General features: G+C 41.7%; 1 protein-coding gene across 4 annotated transcripts in view; it reads right to left on the bottom strand.

Annotated features, from left to right (window-relative positions):
- The window catches only part of DTNB (dystrobrevin beta), a 326,819-nt gene that overhangs the window by 257,165 nt on the left and 49,187 nt on the right, over positions 1-20,467 (bottom strand). For all 4 annotated transcript variants that reach the window (XM_067550478.1, XM_067550479.1, XM_067550480.1 and 1 more), the window contains one exon: positions 14,851-14,936. In XM_067550478.1, coding sequence (XP_067406579.1) covers positions 14,851-14,936 — 86 coding nt within the window. The remainder of the gene's footprint in view (positions 1-14,850; positions 14,937-20,467) is intronic.

Raw genomic sequence — 20,467 nt, 5'->3', positions numbered from 1 at the left:
TGACATCTGCTGGGAGATCAATACAGCAGAGCACAGACAATCCAGGATATTTTTGGAGAGTGTTGCGGACAACTTCCTAGTGCAAGTAACTAGAGGAACCTATTAGGGACTGTGCCTCTCTTGACCTGATGCTCACAAACAGGGAAGAATTGGTAGGAGAAGTAGAAGTGGGTGGTAACCTGGGCAGCAGTGAATTCATGGTTGAATTCAGGATCCTTATAAATGGAAGAAAGAAGAACAGCAGAATATGGACCCTGGACTTCAGAAAAGCAGACTCTGACTTCCTCAGGGAGATGATGAGCAGGATCCTCTGGGAGGCTAATATGAGGAGGAAAGGAGTCCAAGAGAGCTGGTTGTATTTAAAAAGAAATCATATTGAGGATGCAGGAACAAACCATCCCGATGTGCAAAAAGAAGAGCAAATATGGCAGGTGAGCAGCTTGGCTTAACAAAGAAGTCTTCGGGGAGCTTAAACACAAAAAGGAATCTTACAAGAAGTGGAAGCTTGGTCAGATGACTAGGGAGGAGTATAAAATACTGCTCAAGCATGCAGGAGTGAAATCAGGAAGGCCAAAGAAAAATTGGAGTTGCAACTAGCAAGGTACGTGAAAGGTAACAAGAAGGGTTTCTACAGGTATTTTAGTAACAAGAAGAAGGTCAGGGAAAGTGTGGGTCCCTTACAGAATGGAGGAGACAACCTAGTGACAGATAACGTGGAAAAAGGTGAAGTACTCAATGCTTTTTTAGCCTCTGTCTTCACAGACAAGGTCAGCTCCCAGACTACTGCACTGGGCAGCACAGAATGGGGAGGAGGTGAGCAGCCCTTAGTGCTGAAAGAACAGGTTCAGGATTATTTAGAAAGGCTGGACATGCACAGGTCCATGGGGCCAGATGCAATGTATCCTAGGGTGCTGAGGGAGTTGGCTGATGTGATTGCAGAGCCATTGGCCGTTATCTTTGAAAACTCATGGCAATTGCGGGAGGTCCCAGGTGATTGGAAAAAGGCAAATATAGTGCCCATCTTCAAAAAAGGAGGAGGAGGAGGATCTGGGGAACTACAGACCGGTCAGCCTCACCTCAGTCCCTGGAAAAATCATGAAGCAGGGGAAGTGATTATTCCCCTCTATTCGGCATTGGTGAGGCCGCATTTAGAATATTGTGTCCAGTTTTGGGCCCCCCACTATGAAAAGGATGTGGACAAGTTGGAGAGAGTCCAGCAGAGGGCAACAAAAATGATCAGGGGGCTGGAGCACAGGACTTATGAGGAGAGGCTGAGGGAACTGGGCTTGTTTAGTCTGCAAAAGAGAAGAATGAGGGGGGATGTGATAGCGGCCTTTAACTACCTGAAAGGGGGTTCCAGGGAGGATGGGGCTGGGTTGTTCTCAGTGATGGCAGAACAAGGATCAACGGTCTCAAGTTGCAGGGCGGGAGGTCTAGGTTGGACATTAGGAAAAAGTTTTTCACTAGGAGGGTGGTGAAGCACTGGAATGGGTTACCTAGAGAGGTGGTGGAATCTCCATCCTTAGAGATTTTTAAGCTGAGGCTTGACAAAGCCCTGGTTGGGATGATATAGCTGAGGTTAGTCCTGCTTTGAGCAGGGGGTTGGACTAGATGACCGCCTGAGGTCCCTTCCAACTCTAATATTCTATGATTCTATGATTCCAACTCTAATATTCTATGATTTTATGATCATGAAATGATGAGTTTATGATTCTAAGGAATGGTAGGAGGGAAAACAGCACAATAAAGATAATGGATTTTAAGAAGGCAGACTTTAGCAAACTGAGGGAATTGGTAGGTAGGATTCCATGGGAAGCAAGAGTAAGGGGAAAAACAGTTCAAGAGTGTTAGTGTTTGTCAAAGAGACATTAGTAAGGTCACAAGTGCAAACTATACTACTGCATAGGAAAGATAGGAACTATGGCTTAACGAGGAGATCTTCCATGATCAGAAACTCAGAAAAGCGTCCTACAAGAAGTGGAACTTCAGTCAAATTACAAAGCATGATGTAGTAGAAAGTGAGGTCATAAAACACAAGGCCTAGTATAACAGGCTGAATATGAGGCCTGAGAGCTGAGCTCACGTAGTAGTTGGGCCCCCCTGTTAGAAAGCAAAGTTAGCAGAAGTCAGGCTGTGAACCTTCAGGGAAGTTCACAGAGTCTGGCAAGAAGAGAGCTGGTATTTCAAAAACACACATTCCTAAATAAGTACTAGGCACAGGACATTCACGCAAATACATTCTAGAAAGATGGTACCAGAGCATCCCAAAATGGTACAAGCTCACTCCCCAAAGATAACGAGGACACACTGACCCCTCTCAAAGATAAGGTCAGGATGACAAGGTGATGGACAGAGATGTTTTGATCAAACCATCGTGTACAAGGTAAAGGGCAGTATCTCACCTTGTCAGAGGGGCAGTATGTAACTTGTTTGTATCAGTGTATTAAAAAGGGTCTCAGAGGATGTGTCTTTGGCTAACCTAGGAGGGGAATGGAGAATTGCACCATTCACTCAGCTGGTCCACTGTTGCAGGCATAGATTCGTTAATGTCACCACTGAGCTGGGGCATTAGCACAGTGCTTCGTCGACAATAAACCTGGCTGAGTGCCTTTGCTGCTGAATCGGGTCTGTGGATTTATTGGGCAGTATGATCAAGGTCTGCTGTACTAGCTACTTGACCAAAGCCAGCACAGCACACTAAAAGAAGGGTAACAAGAAAATATTCTACAAATACATTAGAAGCAAGAGGAAGACAAGAACAGGATAGGGGGGAAAAACAATAACAAAAAATGTAGAAATGGCAGAAGTGCTAAACGACTTTTTTCCTTTCAGTTTTCACCAGAAGGTTTAGTAACAATTAGACATCTAACATAATGAGTATCAGTGAAAACGAGTAAGGATCAGAGGCTAAAATAGGAAAAGAACAAGTTAAAAATTACTTATCTAAATTAGATGTCTTCACATCACCAGGGCCTGATGAAATACATCCTGCAATACTCAAGGGGCTGACTGAGGAGATATCTGAGCCATTGGTGATTATCTTCTAAAAGTCATAGAAGATGGGTGAGATTCCAGAGGACTGGAAAAGTGCAAATATAGTGCCAATCTATAAAAAGGGGAATAAGGACAGCCTGGGGAATTACAGACCAGTCAGCTTAATGAAGCAAATAATTAAGCAATCAATTTGCAGACACCTAGAAGATAATAAGGTGGTAAGTAACAGTCAGCACGGATTTATCAAAAACAAATCATGTCAAACCAACCTAATAGCTTTTTTTTGATATGGTGACAAGCCTGGTGGATAAGGGGGAAGAGGTAGATGTGGTATATCTTGACTTTATTAAGGCTTTTGATATCGTCTCGCATGACCTTCTCATAAACAAAGTAGGGAAATACAACCTAGATTGAGCTACTATAAGATGGGTGCATAACTGTTTGGAAAGCTATTCCCAGAGAGTAGTTATCAGTGATTCACAGTCAAGCTGGAAGGGCATATCAACTGGAGTCCTGCAGAAATCAGTTCTGGGTCTGGTTCTGTTCAATATCTTCAACAATGATTTAGATAATGGCATAGAGAGTACGCTTATAAAGATTGCGGATGCTGCCAAGTTGGCGGGGGTTGCAAGTGCTTTGGAGAATAGGATTAAAATTGAAAATGATCTGGACAAATTGATGAAATGCTCTGAAGTAAATAGGATGAAATTCAAAAGGACAAATGCAAAGTACTCCACTTAGGAAGGAACAATTAGTTGCACACATACAAAATGGGAAATGACTGCATTGGAAGAAGTACTGCAGAAAGGGATCTAGTGGTCATAGTGGATCACAAGCTAAATATAAGTCAACAGTGTAACACTGTTCCAAAAAAAAAAAGCAAACATAATTTTGGGATATATTAGCAGTAGTGTTGAAGCAAGACACAAGAAATAATTCTTCTACTCTACTCTGCATTAATTAGGCCTCAACTGGAGTATTGAGTCCAGTTCCAGGTGCCACATGTCAGAAAAGATGTGGAGAAAGTCCAGAGAAGAGCAACAAAAATGATTAAAGGTCTAGAAAACATGACCTATGAGGGAAGATTGAAAAATCTGGGTTTGTTTAATCTGGAGAAGAGAAGACTGGGAGGGGACATGATGACAGTTTTCAAGTGCATAAAGGGTTGTTACAAGGAGGAGGGAGAAAAATTGTTCTCCTTAATCTTTGAGGATAGGACAAGAAGCAATGGGCTTAAATTTCAGCAAAGCAGCGTTAGGTTAGACATTAGGAAAAACTTCTTCACTGTCAGGGTAGTTAAGCACTGGAATAAATTGCCTAGGGAGGTTGTGGAATCTCTGTCATTGGAGATTTTTATGAGCAAGATAGACAAACCTGTCAGGGATGGTCTAGATCTAGATAATACTTAGTCCAGCTTGAGGGCAGGGGACTGGACTAGCAAACTTCTTGAGGTTCCTTCCAGTCCTATGGTTCCATGACAAGGGATGGACCACTCAAAACTGTCATGTTCTGTTCATTGCCTCTGACACATCTGGCACTGGGCATTGATGGAAGACAGGATACTGGGTTAGATGCACCACTGACTTATCCAGTATGGCCTTTCTTATGTACCAAGAAACATCAAATGATGTCCTTCAACTATGCAACCTTAATGTTTTTTAAGAAACTGTTTTGTATGGTTTTTCCTAAGTTTTAAATAAATTATGGTGAAACAAAAATTCCACAACAAAAGTATTTTCTAGACAACAGTAGACTATTTTATCTGCATAAGTAGATAGATAGACAACAGTAGACTACTTTCCTAGACAAAAATTGACTACTTTATCTGCAAACTCAGTAAGGGAAGCACGAACTACTGTCTCATGAAATGTACAATTTTTTCGCATTAAAAGTGCACATTAAAAGCAGCATATGAGCCTCGTTCCAAATGTCCCGTCACAATTGAATGTAATGAGGTTTTCAAACATACCTTCAGAGATTCCAAAGAACTTAAAAAGCACCTACACATGCAATGACACAGCCAATTACAACTGTATAAATGACAATTTGTGAAGTATTTTTTTGAACAGGTGTAACTCCGTTAAATCAAAAAGGCTTATCATTGGATATCCTAATGTCACATAAATTCAAACTAGAGATTGAGTTTGATTGAAATGATCAAGGGCTCAGTCTACAATGAGGAAACAAAGGCATCAGGAGTAGACTGGACACTGAAGGAGTTGAAAAAAAAGTTGAAAAGGAGAAGGAGAAAAGAGAATAGACAGAGAAGCGAAGGGGGAGGGGCAGACAATTAATTTTATTGTGGGGGAGACAATGGAATATATCTGAAGGTGAGAAAAAAGAAACCAGGTGATGAAGAGATTAGGAATGATCAGAAGGGGAGGAATGGAGCATAAATGGAGATCAGGAAAGAGAAAGGAAAAAAAAAGAAAGTGAAGCAGATGGAGGTGAAAGAAGGATAAGCTCACACCAAATGGTGTCAAACTTTTCTGTGAAGAAATTAGCAAGATCTTGGGCTGAGATGGATGGCAGGGAGCAGAAGGGTTGTGGGCATGAGTCAATCCAGATGGAAAAGAAAGCTGCTTCTGTAAGACACAGTATTTGACAGAACAGAAGGAACATGGTCACATTTATAATGGAGATCAGTGTAGTCCCTGAATTTTCGCAGAATTGAACAGCCACATAGGAAGAACAGGTGTAGGGCAGAATCAGGGTTCCAGAGTTGTTGAGCAGACTGAGTAGTGGGAGGAAAAGAACCTATCATCAAGAAGGTGACGTTAAAAGAAAGTGCGGGGGGGGAGGGATTTTAAAGTGTTTGTGTTAAGAGCATAAATCACAGGCATTGTCAAAGTACAACCCTGAGACCATGTAATCAAAATGCAGGTGTGTCAGTAGGAAAGGAAAGATAGACCATTGAAAAAACTGTGCTGCTTGCCACTGAGGCAGAGTCAGTTGAAGCATGGTATTGAGAATGTTTATGAATAGCATTGTTTTGCAAACAGTATAGGAGGTCCAGGGAGCAGGAAAAGGGAAGATAGGAACAAGGAAAGTAGGAGACAGAGACGAGATTATACAAATGAGACCGAAGTAGGAGGGAATACTGAATGCGAAGGGGGGGGCAGGGCCTGGAGTGACAGAGGTGAGGAGATACAATAGAGTTCACTAGGTTCAAAGGGGGCAGGTGACAAAAGCCCACAAGTAACATAAAAAGGGCAATGTTAACAGCGCGCTAGACATTGGAAGAGACATGAAAAATTATAATAGGGTCATAGAGCAACAAGAGAGAAAACAGTGGGGAAATCTGCTCAGAATCTTATATGTCTATACAGAAATGCAAAGAATAGAAGAACAAGAAGAACTGGAAGTATTCGTACATAATTTAGTTTATGACTTAACTAGCATCACAAAGACTTAGTGGGATAAATCTCATAACTGGAATATTGGTATAGAGGAAGTACAGAGAGGGGAAAAAAGAGAGGAGGTGTTGCATTAAACATCTAGCATACATACATTTGTTCTAAGGTCCAGAAGGATCTATTTAATGGAGATTCTCTATATCCTAGAAAGGAGAAGAGGAAGGACGTGGATAAAATATGGGTGGGATCTGATAAGAAACAGTCAAATAAAAAAGAGTCTCATTCAATTACAACATATAATGGCAGACAGCTAAAAAGTGACAATTATTAAGTGCTTATATACAAATGCTAGAAGTCTAAATACTGAGATGGGTGGGAAAGTGGCACTATATGTGAAAGAAAGCAAATGAAGTAAAAATCTTAAATGAACCAAACTGTATCACAGAATCTCTATAAATACTAATTCCATGCTTGAATAATAAGAATATAGCAGTAGAGATATACTACTTACCACTAGACCAGGATGATGATAGTGACTGTGAAATGCTCAGGGAGATTAGAGAAGCTATAAAAAACTCAGTAATAATGGGGGATTTCAACTATCCCCCTATTGACTGGGTACATGTCACCACCGGATGGATGGAGAGATAAAGTTTCTTGACACCTTAAATGACTGCATCTTGGAGCAGCTAGTCGTGGAACCCACAAGAGGAGAGGCAATTCTTGATTTAGTCCTAAGTGGGGCACAAGATCTGGTCCAAGGGGTGATTATAGCTGAACCGCTTGGTAATAGTGACCATAACATAATAAAATTTAACATCCCTGTGGGTGGCAGGAAACACCAAAGCAGCCCACCACAGTAGCATTTAATTTCAGAAAGGGGAACTACACAAAAACGAAGTTAGTTAAACAGAAATTAAAAGGTAGGGTGCCAAAAGTGAAATCCCTGAAAGCTACATGGAAACTTTTTTAAAGATACCATAATAGAGGCTAAATTTAAATCTATACCCCACATAGTGAGAGAACCAAAAAAAGTGCCACCGTGGCTAAACAACAAAGTTAAAGAAGCAGTTAGAGGCAAAAAGGCATCCTTTAAAAAGTGGAAGTTAAATCCTATTGAGGAAAATAGAAAGGAGCACAAACTCTGGCAAGTGAAGTGTAAAAATATAATTAAGAAAGCCAAAAAAGAATTTGAAGAATAGCTAGCCAAAGACTCAAAAAGTAACTGTGAAAAATTTTTAAGTACAACAGAAGCAGGAAGCCTGCAAAACAACCAGTGTGGCCAATGGACAATCAAGAAGTTAAAGGAGCACACAAAGCAGAGAAAACTATTGCAGAGAAACTAAATTAATTCTTTGCATCGGTCTTCATGGCTGAGGATGTGAGGGAGATTCCCAACCCAAAGCTGTTCTTTTTAGGTGACAAATCTGAGGAACTGTCTCAGATTGAGGTGTCATTAGAGGAGGATTTGGCACAAATTGATAAATTAAACAGTAAATAAGTTACCAGGACGGGATGGTATTCATCCAAGAGTTCTGAAGGAACTCAAATGTGAACATGCAGAACTACTAACTGTAGTATGTAACTTATGATTTAAATCAGCTTCTGTACCAAATGACTAGATGATAGCTAATGTGATGCCAATTTTTAAAAAAGGCTCCAGAGGTGATCTTGGCAATCATAGGCTAGTAAGCCTAACTTCAATACCAGGCAAATTGATTGAAACTACTGTATAGTAAAGAACAGAATTATCAGACACACGGATGAACACAATTTGTTGGGGGAAAAGTCAAAATGGTTTTTGTAAAGGGAAATCATGCCTCACTAATCTATTAGAATTCTTGAGGGGGTCAATAAGCATGTGGACAAGGATGATCCAGTGGATATAGCAAAAACAAGGAGAGTCCTGGAATGGTTATCTCATTACAAAAAATAATTGTCACTGTTCACACATTCTCACATTCTAATCAACGGTTGTGAATAGGCCTCATCTACCCTAACTGAATTGACTTTGTTAGCACTAGCCCTCCCCATTGTTATGTTCATTACCCTTGGATATATATATATATATATATACACACACACACACCCTATCTATGGTTTCCACTTCATGCATCTGACGAAGTGGGTTGCAGCCCATGAAAGCTTATGCCCGCAGAAATTTGTTAGTCTTTAAGGTGCTACAGGACTCTTGTTGTTTTTGCTGTATACAGACTAACATGGCTACCCCTCTGGAACTTTTCACCAGTGGATATAGTGTACTTAGATTTTCGGAAAGCCTTTGAGAAGATCTCTCACCAAAGGCTCTTAAGCAAAGTAAGCTGTCATGGGATAAGAGGGAAGGTCCTCTCTTGGATCAGTAACTGGTTAAAAGATAGGAAACTAAGGAGAGGAATAAATGGTCAATTTTCAGAATGGAGAGAGGTAAATAATGGTGTCACCAGGGGTCTGTACCAGGACCAGTACTGTTCAACATATTCATAAAAGATCGGAAAAAGGGGTAAACAGGGAGGTGGCAAAATTTGCAGATCATACAAAAATACTCAAAATAGTTAAGTCCAAAGCGGACTGTGAAGAGTTACAAAGGGATCTCACAAAACTGGATGACTGGGTAACAAAATGGCAGATGAAATTCAATGTTGATAAATGCAAAGTAAGGCACATTGGAAAACATAATCCCAACTATACATATAAAATGACGGGGTCTAAATTAGCTGTTACCATTCAAGAAAGAGATCTTGGAGTCATTGTGGATAGTTCTCTGAAAACATCCACTCAATGTGCAGCGGCAGTCAAAAAAGCTAACAGAACGTTGGGAATCATTAGGAAAGGGACAGATAATACCACATTGCCTCTTTATAAAGCCATGGTACGCCCATATCTTGAATCCTGCATGCAAATCTGGTCGCCCCATCTCAAAAAAGTTATACTGAAATTGAAAAAGGTCAGCTAAAATGATTAGGGGTATGGAAAAGCTTTCATATGAGGAGAGATTAATAAAACAGACTTTTCAGCTTGGAAGAGAGATTACTAAGGGGAGATATGATAGAAGTCTATAAAATCATAACTGGTGTGGAGAAAGTAAATAAGCGCGTTCAGACCTTATGAAACTCTTTGGGGATTTGCAGGGAGGGGTTAAATAAAATTAATAGGCAGTAGGTTTAAAATGAACGAAAGGAAGTATATATTCACACAAGGCACAGTCAACTGTGGAACTCCTTGCTAGAGGATGTTGTGAAGGCCAAGACTATAACAAGGTTCAAAAAAGAACTAGGTAAGATTGTGGAGGATAGGTCCATCAATGGCTATTATCCAGGATAGGCAGGGATGCAAAACCATGCTCTGAAGTGTCCCTAACCTCTGTTTGCCAGAGGTTGGGACTGGACAACATGGGATGGATCACTTGATGATTACCTGTTCTGTTCATTCTCTCTGAAACACCTGGCATTGGCCACTGTCAGAATACAGGAGACTGGGCTGGATGGACCATTGGTCTGACCCAGTATGGCCGTTCTTATGTTCTAACTCATGGAGAACAGGTAAGGTCCCAGATGATAGAAGAATGGAAAATACAGTACCTGTCTTTAAAAGGGGGAACAAAGAGGTCCTGGGGAATTACAGACTAGTAAGCCTAACTTCAATACCTGGAAGGATGTTGGAACAAATTATTAATCAATCAATTTGTAAGCACTTAGAGGATAATTGGGTAATAAGTAATAGCCAGTATGGATTTGTCAAGAACAAATATGTCAAACTAACCTAATTTCCTTCTTTTACAGTGTTACTGGCCTAATAGATAGAGGGAAAAGCAGTAATGTGATATATCTTGATTGTAGTAAGACTTTTGACACCACAGTCCTGCATGACATTTCCATAAGTGAACTAGTGAAATGTACTCTAGCTGAAATTACTGTAAGGTAAGTAAGTGCATGACTGCTTGAAAGACTGTACTCAAAGAATAGTTATCAATGGCTTGCTATCAAACTGGGTGGATGTATCTTGTGGAGTCTTGCAGGGGTCAATCCTGGGTTTGATACTATTCAATATTTTCATTAATGACTTGGATAATAATACTGAAGAGTATGCTTATAAAATTTGTGGATGGCACCAAGCTGGGAGGGGTTGCTAGAACTTTGGAGGACAGAATTAGAATTCAAAACGACCTTGACAAATTGGTCACTGGTCTGAAATCAATCTGATGACATTCAATAAAGACAAATGCAAAGTGCTTGGGCTAGGAAAGAAAAATCAAATGCATAACTGCAAAATGGCTACATGGTAGTACTGCTGAAAAGGATCTGGGGATTATAGCTGATCACAAATTGAACATGAGCCAACAATGTGATGCAGCTGCAAAAAAAAGTTAATATTATGCTGGGGTGTATTAACAGGAGTGTTGTAAATAAGACACAGGAGGTAATTGTCCTTCTCTTCTTTGCACTGAAGAGGCCTCAGCTGGAGTTGAGTGTTCAGTTTTGGATACCACACTTTAGGAAAGATGTGGACAAATTGGAGACAGCCAGAGGAGAGTAACAAAAATAACAAAAGGTTTAGAAAATCTGACCTATGAGCTCATGATAGTCATCAAACATATTAAGGGCTGTTATAAAGAGGATTGTGATCAATTGTGCTCCATGTGCACTGAAGGTAGGACAAGAAGTAATGGGCTTAATCTGTAGCAAGGAAGATTGAGGTTAGATATTAGGAAAATCCTTCTAACTATAAGAGTAGTTAAATTCTGGAATAGGCTTCCAAGGGAGGTTGTGGAATCCCCATCTATGGTGAAGCAGAGAAAATACCCTCCAGCATGAAAGGGGTTAAAGAGAGCCTTTGGGCCCAGTTAGCCCACCCCATTATACCTGCAGCCAATGCCAGGATTGAAGAGGAGAGAAAATGAGGGAGCCTGGCTCAGTTTGGTGCTGATTGGTGAATAGGCAGGAGCTAACTGCTTCACTACCTGGGGAAGGATCACCAGCCTGACAGCCGAGGCAGGAACCAAACACTGTCTGCCTGGCCAAAGGAGACAGAGAAAGAGGCGGAGGAGCACCCAGCCTAAGAGGAACTTGGGTGACTGAAGCACAGAGTCCTTCTGGGGGTTCTGATCCCACCAAATTTACAGCTACCCTGCCTGAAGGAACCTGGGACTGCAGCAGGATACTACCCAGGGTCCACGAGGAGGCAGTACTAGAGACAAGCTACCACAGGAACTTGGACTAGAGTGGCTACACCCCAAACTGAAGAGGCAAAGTAGGAAGTAGGTCAGGGCAGCAGATGTAGCCTCCCCTCTAGGAGGCCCCCTACTCAGGGGCTGACTCACACAAGGCACTGGGCTGCCATGCAGTGGAGTGGGAGGGCCTGGGTCCCCCTACCCACCTCCCTTAAAGACCAAGGTACCTCAGCCACACAAGCAGGGGGCAGGAAGTCAAGTACTCCAAATACTAGGCAGCCTGGTCCTCCAAGCCCCCTGTTGCAAGTGTTTCTTCAACCTATTCTTAGATATTTCTATGATGGTGTAAGGGCGGCCTAGGTTGACTTGTCCTGCCTCATCACAGAGGACTGGACTTGATGACCTCTCAAGATCCCTTCCAGCCCTACATTTCTCTGATTCTATGATTAAAAGCTCAGAAAATTCTGAACTAAAGTTTGAACTTTAAAGAAACCCAAAATAGTTTGAAAATATGGAAATGTAAGGTCACTCAAACACCTTTATTCCCACAATGATGCCAGCCTCCCTTCTTTGTTCCTGTTACGTTTTCTAAGATTTGCTATATATATAGATCAAGAATTTGTTTTCAAGGGTGTGACACAGACATGCCCATACATACCCAGGCAGGAATATTACCTGTGTCCGACCATCTTATTAATATTTCACTGAAGGGGATTGTTGTGGTCTCTGCTGAAAGCTAAGAATTAGCTGAATGCCATGGTTATTTAGTGATATTTGTATGGGATTTTAGAGTTCTGAAACCTGTTGGGTATTGGGTTTCAAAACTGTTGAAGTGAAACTTGTAACCTGATTCGAGGCGGGTCTCTGGCTCACTCAATTAACACTGAGAACAATGGACATCAGTGGAGCCAGCCCATGTTTACTGTCTGGAACAGGTATAGGCTTGAGGATTCAGAAAGACTGAAGAACCCTCAGAAAAGTCTCTGTTTAGGGGACTTCCTCAATAAGAGGCAATAGTCTGTAACTGTATAAGTGATGACAAAAGAGCACAAGTTGTGATCCATGATCGTAGGAGGCATTAGTAGGAGCATTGCCAGCAGATGGAGGGAAGTGATCATTCCCCTCTATTCAGCATTGGTGAGGCCGCATTTGGAGTATTGTGTCCAGTTTTGGGCCCCTCACTACAAAAAGGATGTGGACAAGTGGGAGAGAGTCCAGCAGAGGGCAATAAAAATGATGAGGGGGCTGGAGCACAAGACATATGAAGAGAGGCTGAGGAAACTGGGATTGTTTAGTCTGCAGAAGAGAAGAGTGAGGGGGGATTTGATAGCAGCCTCCAACTACCTGAAAGGGGGTTCCAGGGAGGATGGAGCTAGGCTGTTCTCAATGGTAGTAGATGACAGAACAAGGAGCAATAGTATCAAGTTGCAATGGGGGAGGGTCTGGGTTGGATAGTAGGAAAAAGTTTTTCACTAGGAGGGTGGTGAAGCACTGGAATGGGTTGCCTAGGGAGGTGGTGGAATCTCCATCTTTAGAGGGTTTTTAAGCTGTGGCTTGACAAAGCTCTGGCTGGGATGATTTAGCTGAGGTTAGTCCTAGTTTGAGCAGGGGGTTGGACTAGATACCTCCTGAAGTCCCTTCCAACTCTAATATTCTATGATTCTGCCAGCAGGGGAATCTCTCTCATGGAAGATGGATCCTAGCTTTCTGGACTGGACTAGCACTGTAACAACTAACAATAGAATGAGCAACACCTTATTAGATTAGAAAAAACACAGGCTATACATTATGGTTTAGGTTTTTCTTTTACTTGTAACCTTATGTTTCCAAACCCTTATGTTTGCTTTTATTTTAAGCTCCATTTTAAGCTCTGTTAAGTAACCTTTCATTTGATTTTACTATTGATTCATCTAAATGCCTTGTGCACAGGAGAGTGTTGAACTGAGCTTAACCCAGAGAACTGAGGTGCACTACTTCCACAGAGGAAGCACATTGCTGTACACTGCAGGTGTCCCCAAGATAAGGGCCTGGGCACTTGAGTGTAACAAAGTGGGGTGTGTATTTTGCTAGGCTGTGTAGTAAGAAGTGAGAGCTTAAGGCCTGTAAAACAGGCTAAGGCCTAAATGGAAAAAGCCGAGTGAACAGAAGTATAAGGGGTCACTCAAGTTAACTGAGACTGGTATAGGAAAGTGCTGATTCTGCAAGGTTGTAAGACTGCCAAAATATTACTAAAATATGTAGTGGGTATAAGAGGTACCAAGATACTAACTCTCTGAAATGACACTTTGATGGGTAGAAATGATACATGGAGTGGCAGTGCCCAAATCAGCCAATCAACGGAAAAAGGTGGTATTAGACTACGTCAGGAGGGTGGCAACTACCTACGTGAAAGGGGGCAGACCGAAAGTGTATGTAACAGTGTATAAAAGAGGATGTCAGAGGGAATACCGGTGTCCGGTCTAGGGGATAACGGAAAGTCCCGCCGTCGGGCCGAGACCATTGTAACGCCGCCTATGCGAAACTGACCCAGAGATACTCTGTAAGTCATTTCTCATTGTGCTGCACGCAATAAACCCGGCTTGAGCGCCTTCGTTGCTCAGCTAATCTGTGGTCGTGTCGACTCATTTGATCGTGAGAGCCGTCTCAGTTTCCTGCGCAGAGCTGAGACAGCATCTACACAGGGACACTCGCACGCAGCCTACACTGATAAACATCGGTAACCAACACACCGATTACCACAGGCTGCAAGGGGAAAGAGTGGGGCTTGCAGAGCACTTGTGTTGCCAGCAGCCGGTGGCTGGGGAGAGTTTCCCCTGGTGGCATAGACAAGACTCGCTCCCACTGTAAGTAGGTAGAAGTGATTCACCCTGGACACCTCTGGTAACTCTGAGAAGTGTCCCAAAGGGCTTTAAGAAGTCTGTATCCTATAGATCACAGTATCACGCCAAACACTGACACTGTGTTACTCTACTGCGTGATCCAGTGCTATTGAAGATAATGGCAAAGCTTCCATTGATTTCATTTGTACAGTAGGATCAAACCTTTAATGAATGAAACTTTATGAAGGATAAAAACCATCAAATAAGTTTCAGGTTTTTGGAGTTTTGTTTCACTTCCTTTGAACAAAATATTACTTTTGAAATATAAAATTGAGTATTTTTTGTAGCCAGTAGATGGCATGCATTACTAGAAAGACTAAACTAACATAGTAGCATGATTTCTGGATGAGCAAGAAAAATGTAGCTAATTTTCCAAAACATAACAATTAAATACAAAGTTTGTGTGACCAATGGTGGAAATAGAAAATTTCAAATAATGGTTAAATTTACTTACATCTTAGTTTGTCCTGTATTTTCCCTCCACACATTGTTGCTAACATAGCTTTAACTGAAAATACTGTCAACTTCCCATGGCCCTCACTGAAAAATAAAATACATGATAAATAAATTACTACATGGAATGATAAGAACAAAAATATTTAAGGGTCAGAAGAAGAATGCATTTATGCCTTCCCTTAAGTGCTATGCTTTATACAATTATTTAACAGTTAACATTAACACAATGCAAAAAACAGTAGTAACATCTAGCTTTGTCAATAAATTAGAACAACTAACAGGCAGTTGATGACAAATTGCATTCTCTTGCAGAATTATGGGCACGCTATGGATGAAGAGAGGCTTGAATTTGTTTTGCCTGTCCCATAGCTACCTAATAAGTGGTGGTACCTGATAATTCTGAGTCATTCTTTTCTGTTTAGAATATGCCTGTTTAATTATGTTTCTTGCTCCTACTGCTGCTGTTTCTCGGAAATTCCAAGTCTTTATGAGCACTGACTGGCACTCAGAGAAATAATTGGTATTCTAACGAAACAGGTTAGGTAACAAGATATTCTTAACATTCTGCATAGAACAGGAACAAACAGGGATGGTTGTTTTTCTAATTATGTACCTAGGCTGCTGCTATCAGGAATAGATGGCACAATCAGGCAACGATTTCCTAATGTCAGCATGAGAACAATTTTGTACTAATTCCTTATAAAAACAACGGAGAGATTTTATTCAGCACAATGTGGTATGCAGAAACAACTATTCTCATAAAAAAATCACAATGTTCTACAAGGAAGTAAAAACACAAGCAACACACAGTAAGAGAGGATTATAGATGCTATCGAACAGTGATCTCAGGATAAACCCATTGTTAGTGTGCAGCTCAGTATGGAGTTAATTTAGTAGTAGTTGAAAATAAATACAGAGTACCAAGAACTTGTACACAAGTGTGGATAAGGAATGTATAAATTCTAGGCACTATAATCCTAAATAAAAAGATTGACTGAACTATCTATGCCATAGTTTGCATTATGGATAATACTTTACAGATTTCTGATAGCAACTCAGAAAAGATAAGATAGTGTAAAAGGTCAAGAGGAAACTTGCATCCTCTTCAATGATTTCCTACTGGAGAGGAGACTCCACCTCTTCTAGAAATTAGATTTCAGAAAGATTTCAGAAGAGGGATGGGGGGATTAGAGGTAGTCATTCTGGAGGACATGCGGGATCCCATAGTCAGATGTTCTGTTCCCAAGATGGTAGGAAATAGACCAAGTGATCTCTAAAGGGAGAAACTAAATGTATTTGGTTCTGTACTCCCAGAAGACCCACCAAAACAGAGGCTGGAAGGCTGAAGATTGGGCTGCCTCCAGAAAAAGATCCCAGTTATCTTGTTTTATTTCTGTATTGTCTCTTAGCAGCTTGTTGAAGAGGCTGCCCATGAGGCTGGTATTTCATCTGTGCAAAGGACGACAGAAAACATACTGTCTTGGTACTTGAAACCTTAAAAAGAAAATTGTCTCTTGAGCAGGGAGGTTGGGTCAGCCTTACAACTCTCGCAGCTGACCTTGCCTCTTTAGTGTGCTGTAAGATCTTATCCATTTTATTACTGAACATTCTTTCTTCTCAAAAGGAAGATCATAAATTTTGAACTGGGCATCCATAGCCACGAATGTCCATGAAGAGGCTACAAATCTTGCCTCTGTATCAAAAATGTCATATGCTACCCGCAGGGTCTGAACAGAAGTTTTTTTTCCTTGGGCAACCACTTTAGCCAGCTTCTGCTGGATGTATTCATCGAGAAAAGAAAGGGCTACATAGCTTGCTACTTTAATAACCAGAGTTGACTTTCCTGCCAATGGCATCCAATCTTCTGACTTCCCTCTCTGGAGGGGCAGAGAATGAAGTTCTCAGAGACATGTAATTCTCAGACTGCTATGATAACCAATGAATTTGCAGGAGGGTGAGCAACAGAACTCAAACTGCGAGACCTAGTATAAAACAATCAACCATCCTTTGCAAGCATGGTAGCAAGGGATGCCAGATGTCCCCTGTGGATAGAAAGCATTACCTTCCTTTTTTCTCTGGACTGCAGGATGTTGAAGATGACTTTGTCTTACTGCTGGGACAGATGTGGACTGCAGCTCTAGAGTCTCTGCCCCTCAGATAAGTATGGTATATGCAGTATGGTGTGGGAGTGATTTCCACCCTGTTCCCACTTTGAACTTGCAGGCTCCACAACAGCCCCAGGGGCAGGTGCTTAGCACTCTCTTCTGTGAATTTCTGTTTATTGCCCACAACCTGTCCGTGACTTTTACTAAAAATACCTGTGATAAAATCTTGACTTTACTTATAATATAATGATGTTTCCTATATGATCATAGGCTTACTCATATAACTCCAACTCACAGCGCATATGTCAAGCTCTTCAGAAAATGTATTAAATTAACATGACAACAAACTATCCAGAACTATGAAACACTTGATTTAGAGCAATATCCATACCATAGGTCAATATCATTTTTCACCAACATTACTACATCAGTCTTGGACAGAAAGAGGATAAGGTAAAGGAATAGGCAGTTGTTATGGCATGTGACAAACAGGAGGACAACACCAAGGTGTATTCACTAGTCATAGAATCATAGAGTTGGAAAGGACCTCAGGAGGTCATCTAGTCCAACCCCCTGCTCAAAGCAGGACTAACCTCAGCTAAATAATCCCAGCAAGGGTTTTGTCAAGCCACAGCTTAAAAACCTTTAAAGATGGAGATTCCACCACCTCCCTAGGTAACCCATTCCAGTGCTTCACCACACTCCTAGTGAAAACCTTTTTCCTAATGTCCATCCTAGACCTCCCCCACTGCAACTTGAGACCATTGCTCCTTGTTCTGTCATCTGCCACCACTGAGAACAGTCTAGCTCCATCCTCCCTGGAACCCCCTCTCAGGTAGTTGAAGGCTGCTATCAAATCTCCCCTCACTCTTCTCTTCTGCAGACTAAACAAGCCTAGTTCTCTCAGTCTCTCCTCATAAGTCTTGTGCTCCAGCTCCCTCATCATTTTTGTTGCCCTCTGCTGGACTCTCTCCAACTTGTCCACATCCTTGTTGTAGTGGGGGGGCCCAAAACTGGACACAATACTCCAAATGTGGCCTCACCAATGCCGAATAGAGGGGAATAATCACTTCCCATGATCTGCTGGCAATGCTCCGACTAATGCAGCCCAATATGCTATTAGCCTTCTTGGCAACCAGGGCACACTACTGACTCATATCCAACTTCTTATCCACTATTACCCCCAGATCCTTTTCTGCAGAACTGCTGCCCAGCTCGTCGGTCCCCAGTCTGTAGCTGTGCATGGGATTCTTCCGTCCTAAGTGCAGGACTCTGCACTTGTCCTTGTTGAATCTCATCAGATTTCTTTTGGCCCAATCCTCTAGTTTGTTTAGGTCCTTCTGTATCCTATCCCTACCTTCCAGGGTATCTACCACTCCCCCCAGCTTAGTGTCATCTGCAAACTTGCTGAGGGTACAATCTACCCCATCCTCCAGATCATTAATGAAGATGTTGAACAAAACCGGCCCCAGCACCGACCCCTGGGGCACTCCGCTTGTGACCGGCTGCCAGCTAGACATGGAGCCAATGATCACTACTCGTTGAGCCCTATGCTCTAGCCAGTTCTCTATCCATTTTATAGTCCATTCATCCAACCCAGACTTCTTTAACTTGCTGATAAGAATACTGTGAAAGACCGTATCAAAAACTTTGCTAAAGTCAAGGTATATCACGTCCATTGCTTTCCCCACATCCACAAAGCAAGTCACTTCTTCATAGAAAGCAATCAGGTTGGTCAGGCATGACTTTCCCTTGGTGAATCCGTGTTGACTGTTCCTGATCACCTTCCTCTCTTCCAAGTGCCTTAAAATGGATTCCTTGAGGACCTGCTCCATGATTTTTCCAGGGATTGAGGTGAGGCTGACCGGTCTGTAGTTCCCTGGATACTCTTTCCTCCTTTTATTTAAGATGGGCACTATATTTGCTTCTTTCCAGTCATCAGGGACCTCCCCCAATTGCCATGAGCTTTCAAAGATAATAGCCAATGGCTCTGAAATCACATCAGCCAACTCTCTTAGCACCCTTGGTGCATTGCATCTGGCCCCATGGACTTGTGTATGTCCAATCTTTCTAAACAGTCTTGGACCTGTTCCTTCAGCACTGCGGGATGTTCACCTCCTTCCCATTCTGTGCCACCCAGTGCAGTAGTCTGGGAGTTGACCTTGTCTGTGAAGACAGAGGAAAAAAGGCACTGAGAACCTCAGCTTTCTCCACATCCTCTGGCACTAGGTTGCCTTCCCCATTCTGTAAAGGGCCCACACTTTCCCTAATCTTCCTCTTGTTGTAGTCCAATAGGTGGATTTAGATACTGATAAGTATGTGCCCCTAAATGTTCATATGTCAGTGTCTGTGGACTCATCTCTCTAGTCAGACAACCTTGAATGTCAAGGGATTGTTCTGTTGATGTGTCCTTTTGTGCACTACTGGTTTCAGGTTTCTTCATCTCAATCTGGAATTCATTCTGTTTCAGCTTTTGATTCAAATGTTACATCACTTTGATCAGCAATTTCCAAGTTTACAGCATTAATATCATCCTCATTTCCCAGTCGTAAATTAAATGTTTCTGCTTTTGGATTCAGAGTCTCTGTGCCATGGGCAATATCTGGTACCATCACATAATGTATTTCATCTTCACTCTCGCTATCAGAATCACAGGAATCCAAGTTCCTGTCCTCATTTTGATCTCTTATTGCATTAGTTCTCCCTGTTCTCTGTGTGGTCCTCGGTGGTGGTTTAGAGGATAGTGTAATCTCCAAGAGTAAGAAGTCTCAAGGAAGTAAAAGATTGTGGAGAAGAACTTTACAACATCCTTCTCTATCTTCTGCTTTTACTTCATAGACTGGACTATCCCCTTTCCTTTGAAATACTACATGAATATTATCTGCCCAATAGATCACAAATTGCCCGGTCCCCATCTCTCTCAAAGAATCAGGGTAAGTACTCTGTCACCTGGTAAGAGGGCAATAGATTTTTTTTAGAACATATTGATGCCATTTTATAGGCTTCTGTCGAGCTTCTGGAATGATGTCTCCATTTCACAATGTAGTCTTTAAAGTCCTCAGGTGCAGACTCAGTGTTTATAGGTAGATAAAGTGTGATGCCAATGGGCAAATGTGGTGATCTTCCATAGACTAAATCGAAGAGTATAGCCTCGTTTCATGTACAGTTATAGGCACAGATTGCCTTCTTAAAGGAGTTCTTCTAGTTTGACTTTTGTTTTTATGGCAAGGTTCTCAGCATAGCTAGCAGAGTTCAAATCACAGCCTTTCTACTTGTCCACTGCACTGTGGGTGATGTAGGGTTGTGTGAGATGTTGCTATTTTACAGTAGTGCTATAACTTTCTGAATTATATTATTTTCAAAATCTGCTCCTTGGTCATGATGGATCCTTTTGGGAAAATCAAATTTTAAAACCAAGTAATTGAAGATCATGTTTGCATAGTCTTTCCTGACCTATAGGTGGACAAACCTAGTTTGAAGTGATTCCTTTGCATCTGTCTAGATGTAAGA

The sequence above is a fragment of the Emydura macquarii genome, unplaced genomic scaffold, assembly GCF_026122565.2.
Source record: "Emydura macquarii macquarii isolate MOO-44397 ecotype Brisbane River unplaced genomic scaffold, CSIRO-AGI_Emac_v2 contig_1300, whole genome shotgun sequence".
Taxonomy (NCBI): Eukaryota; Metazoa; Chordata; order Testudines; family Chelidae; genus Emydura; species Emydura macquarii.
Note: the sequence above shows the minus strand (reverse complement) of the source record. Positions and strands in the feature narration are given on the sequence as shown.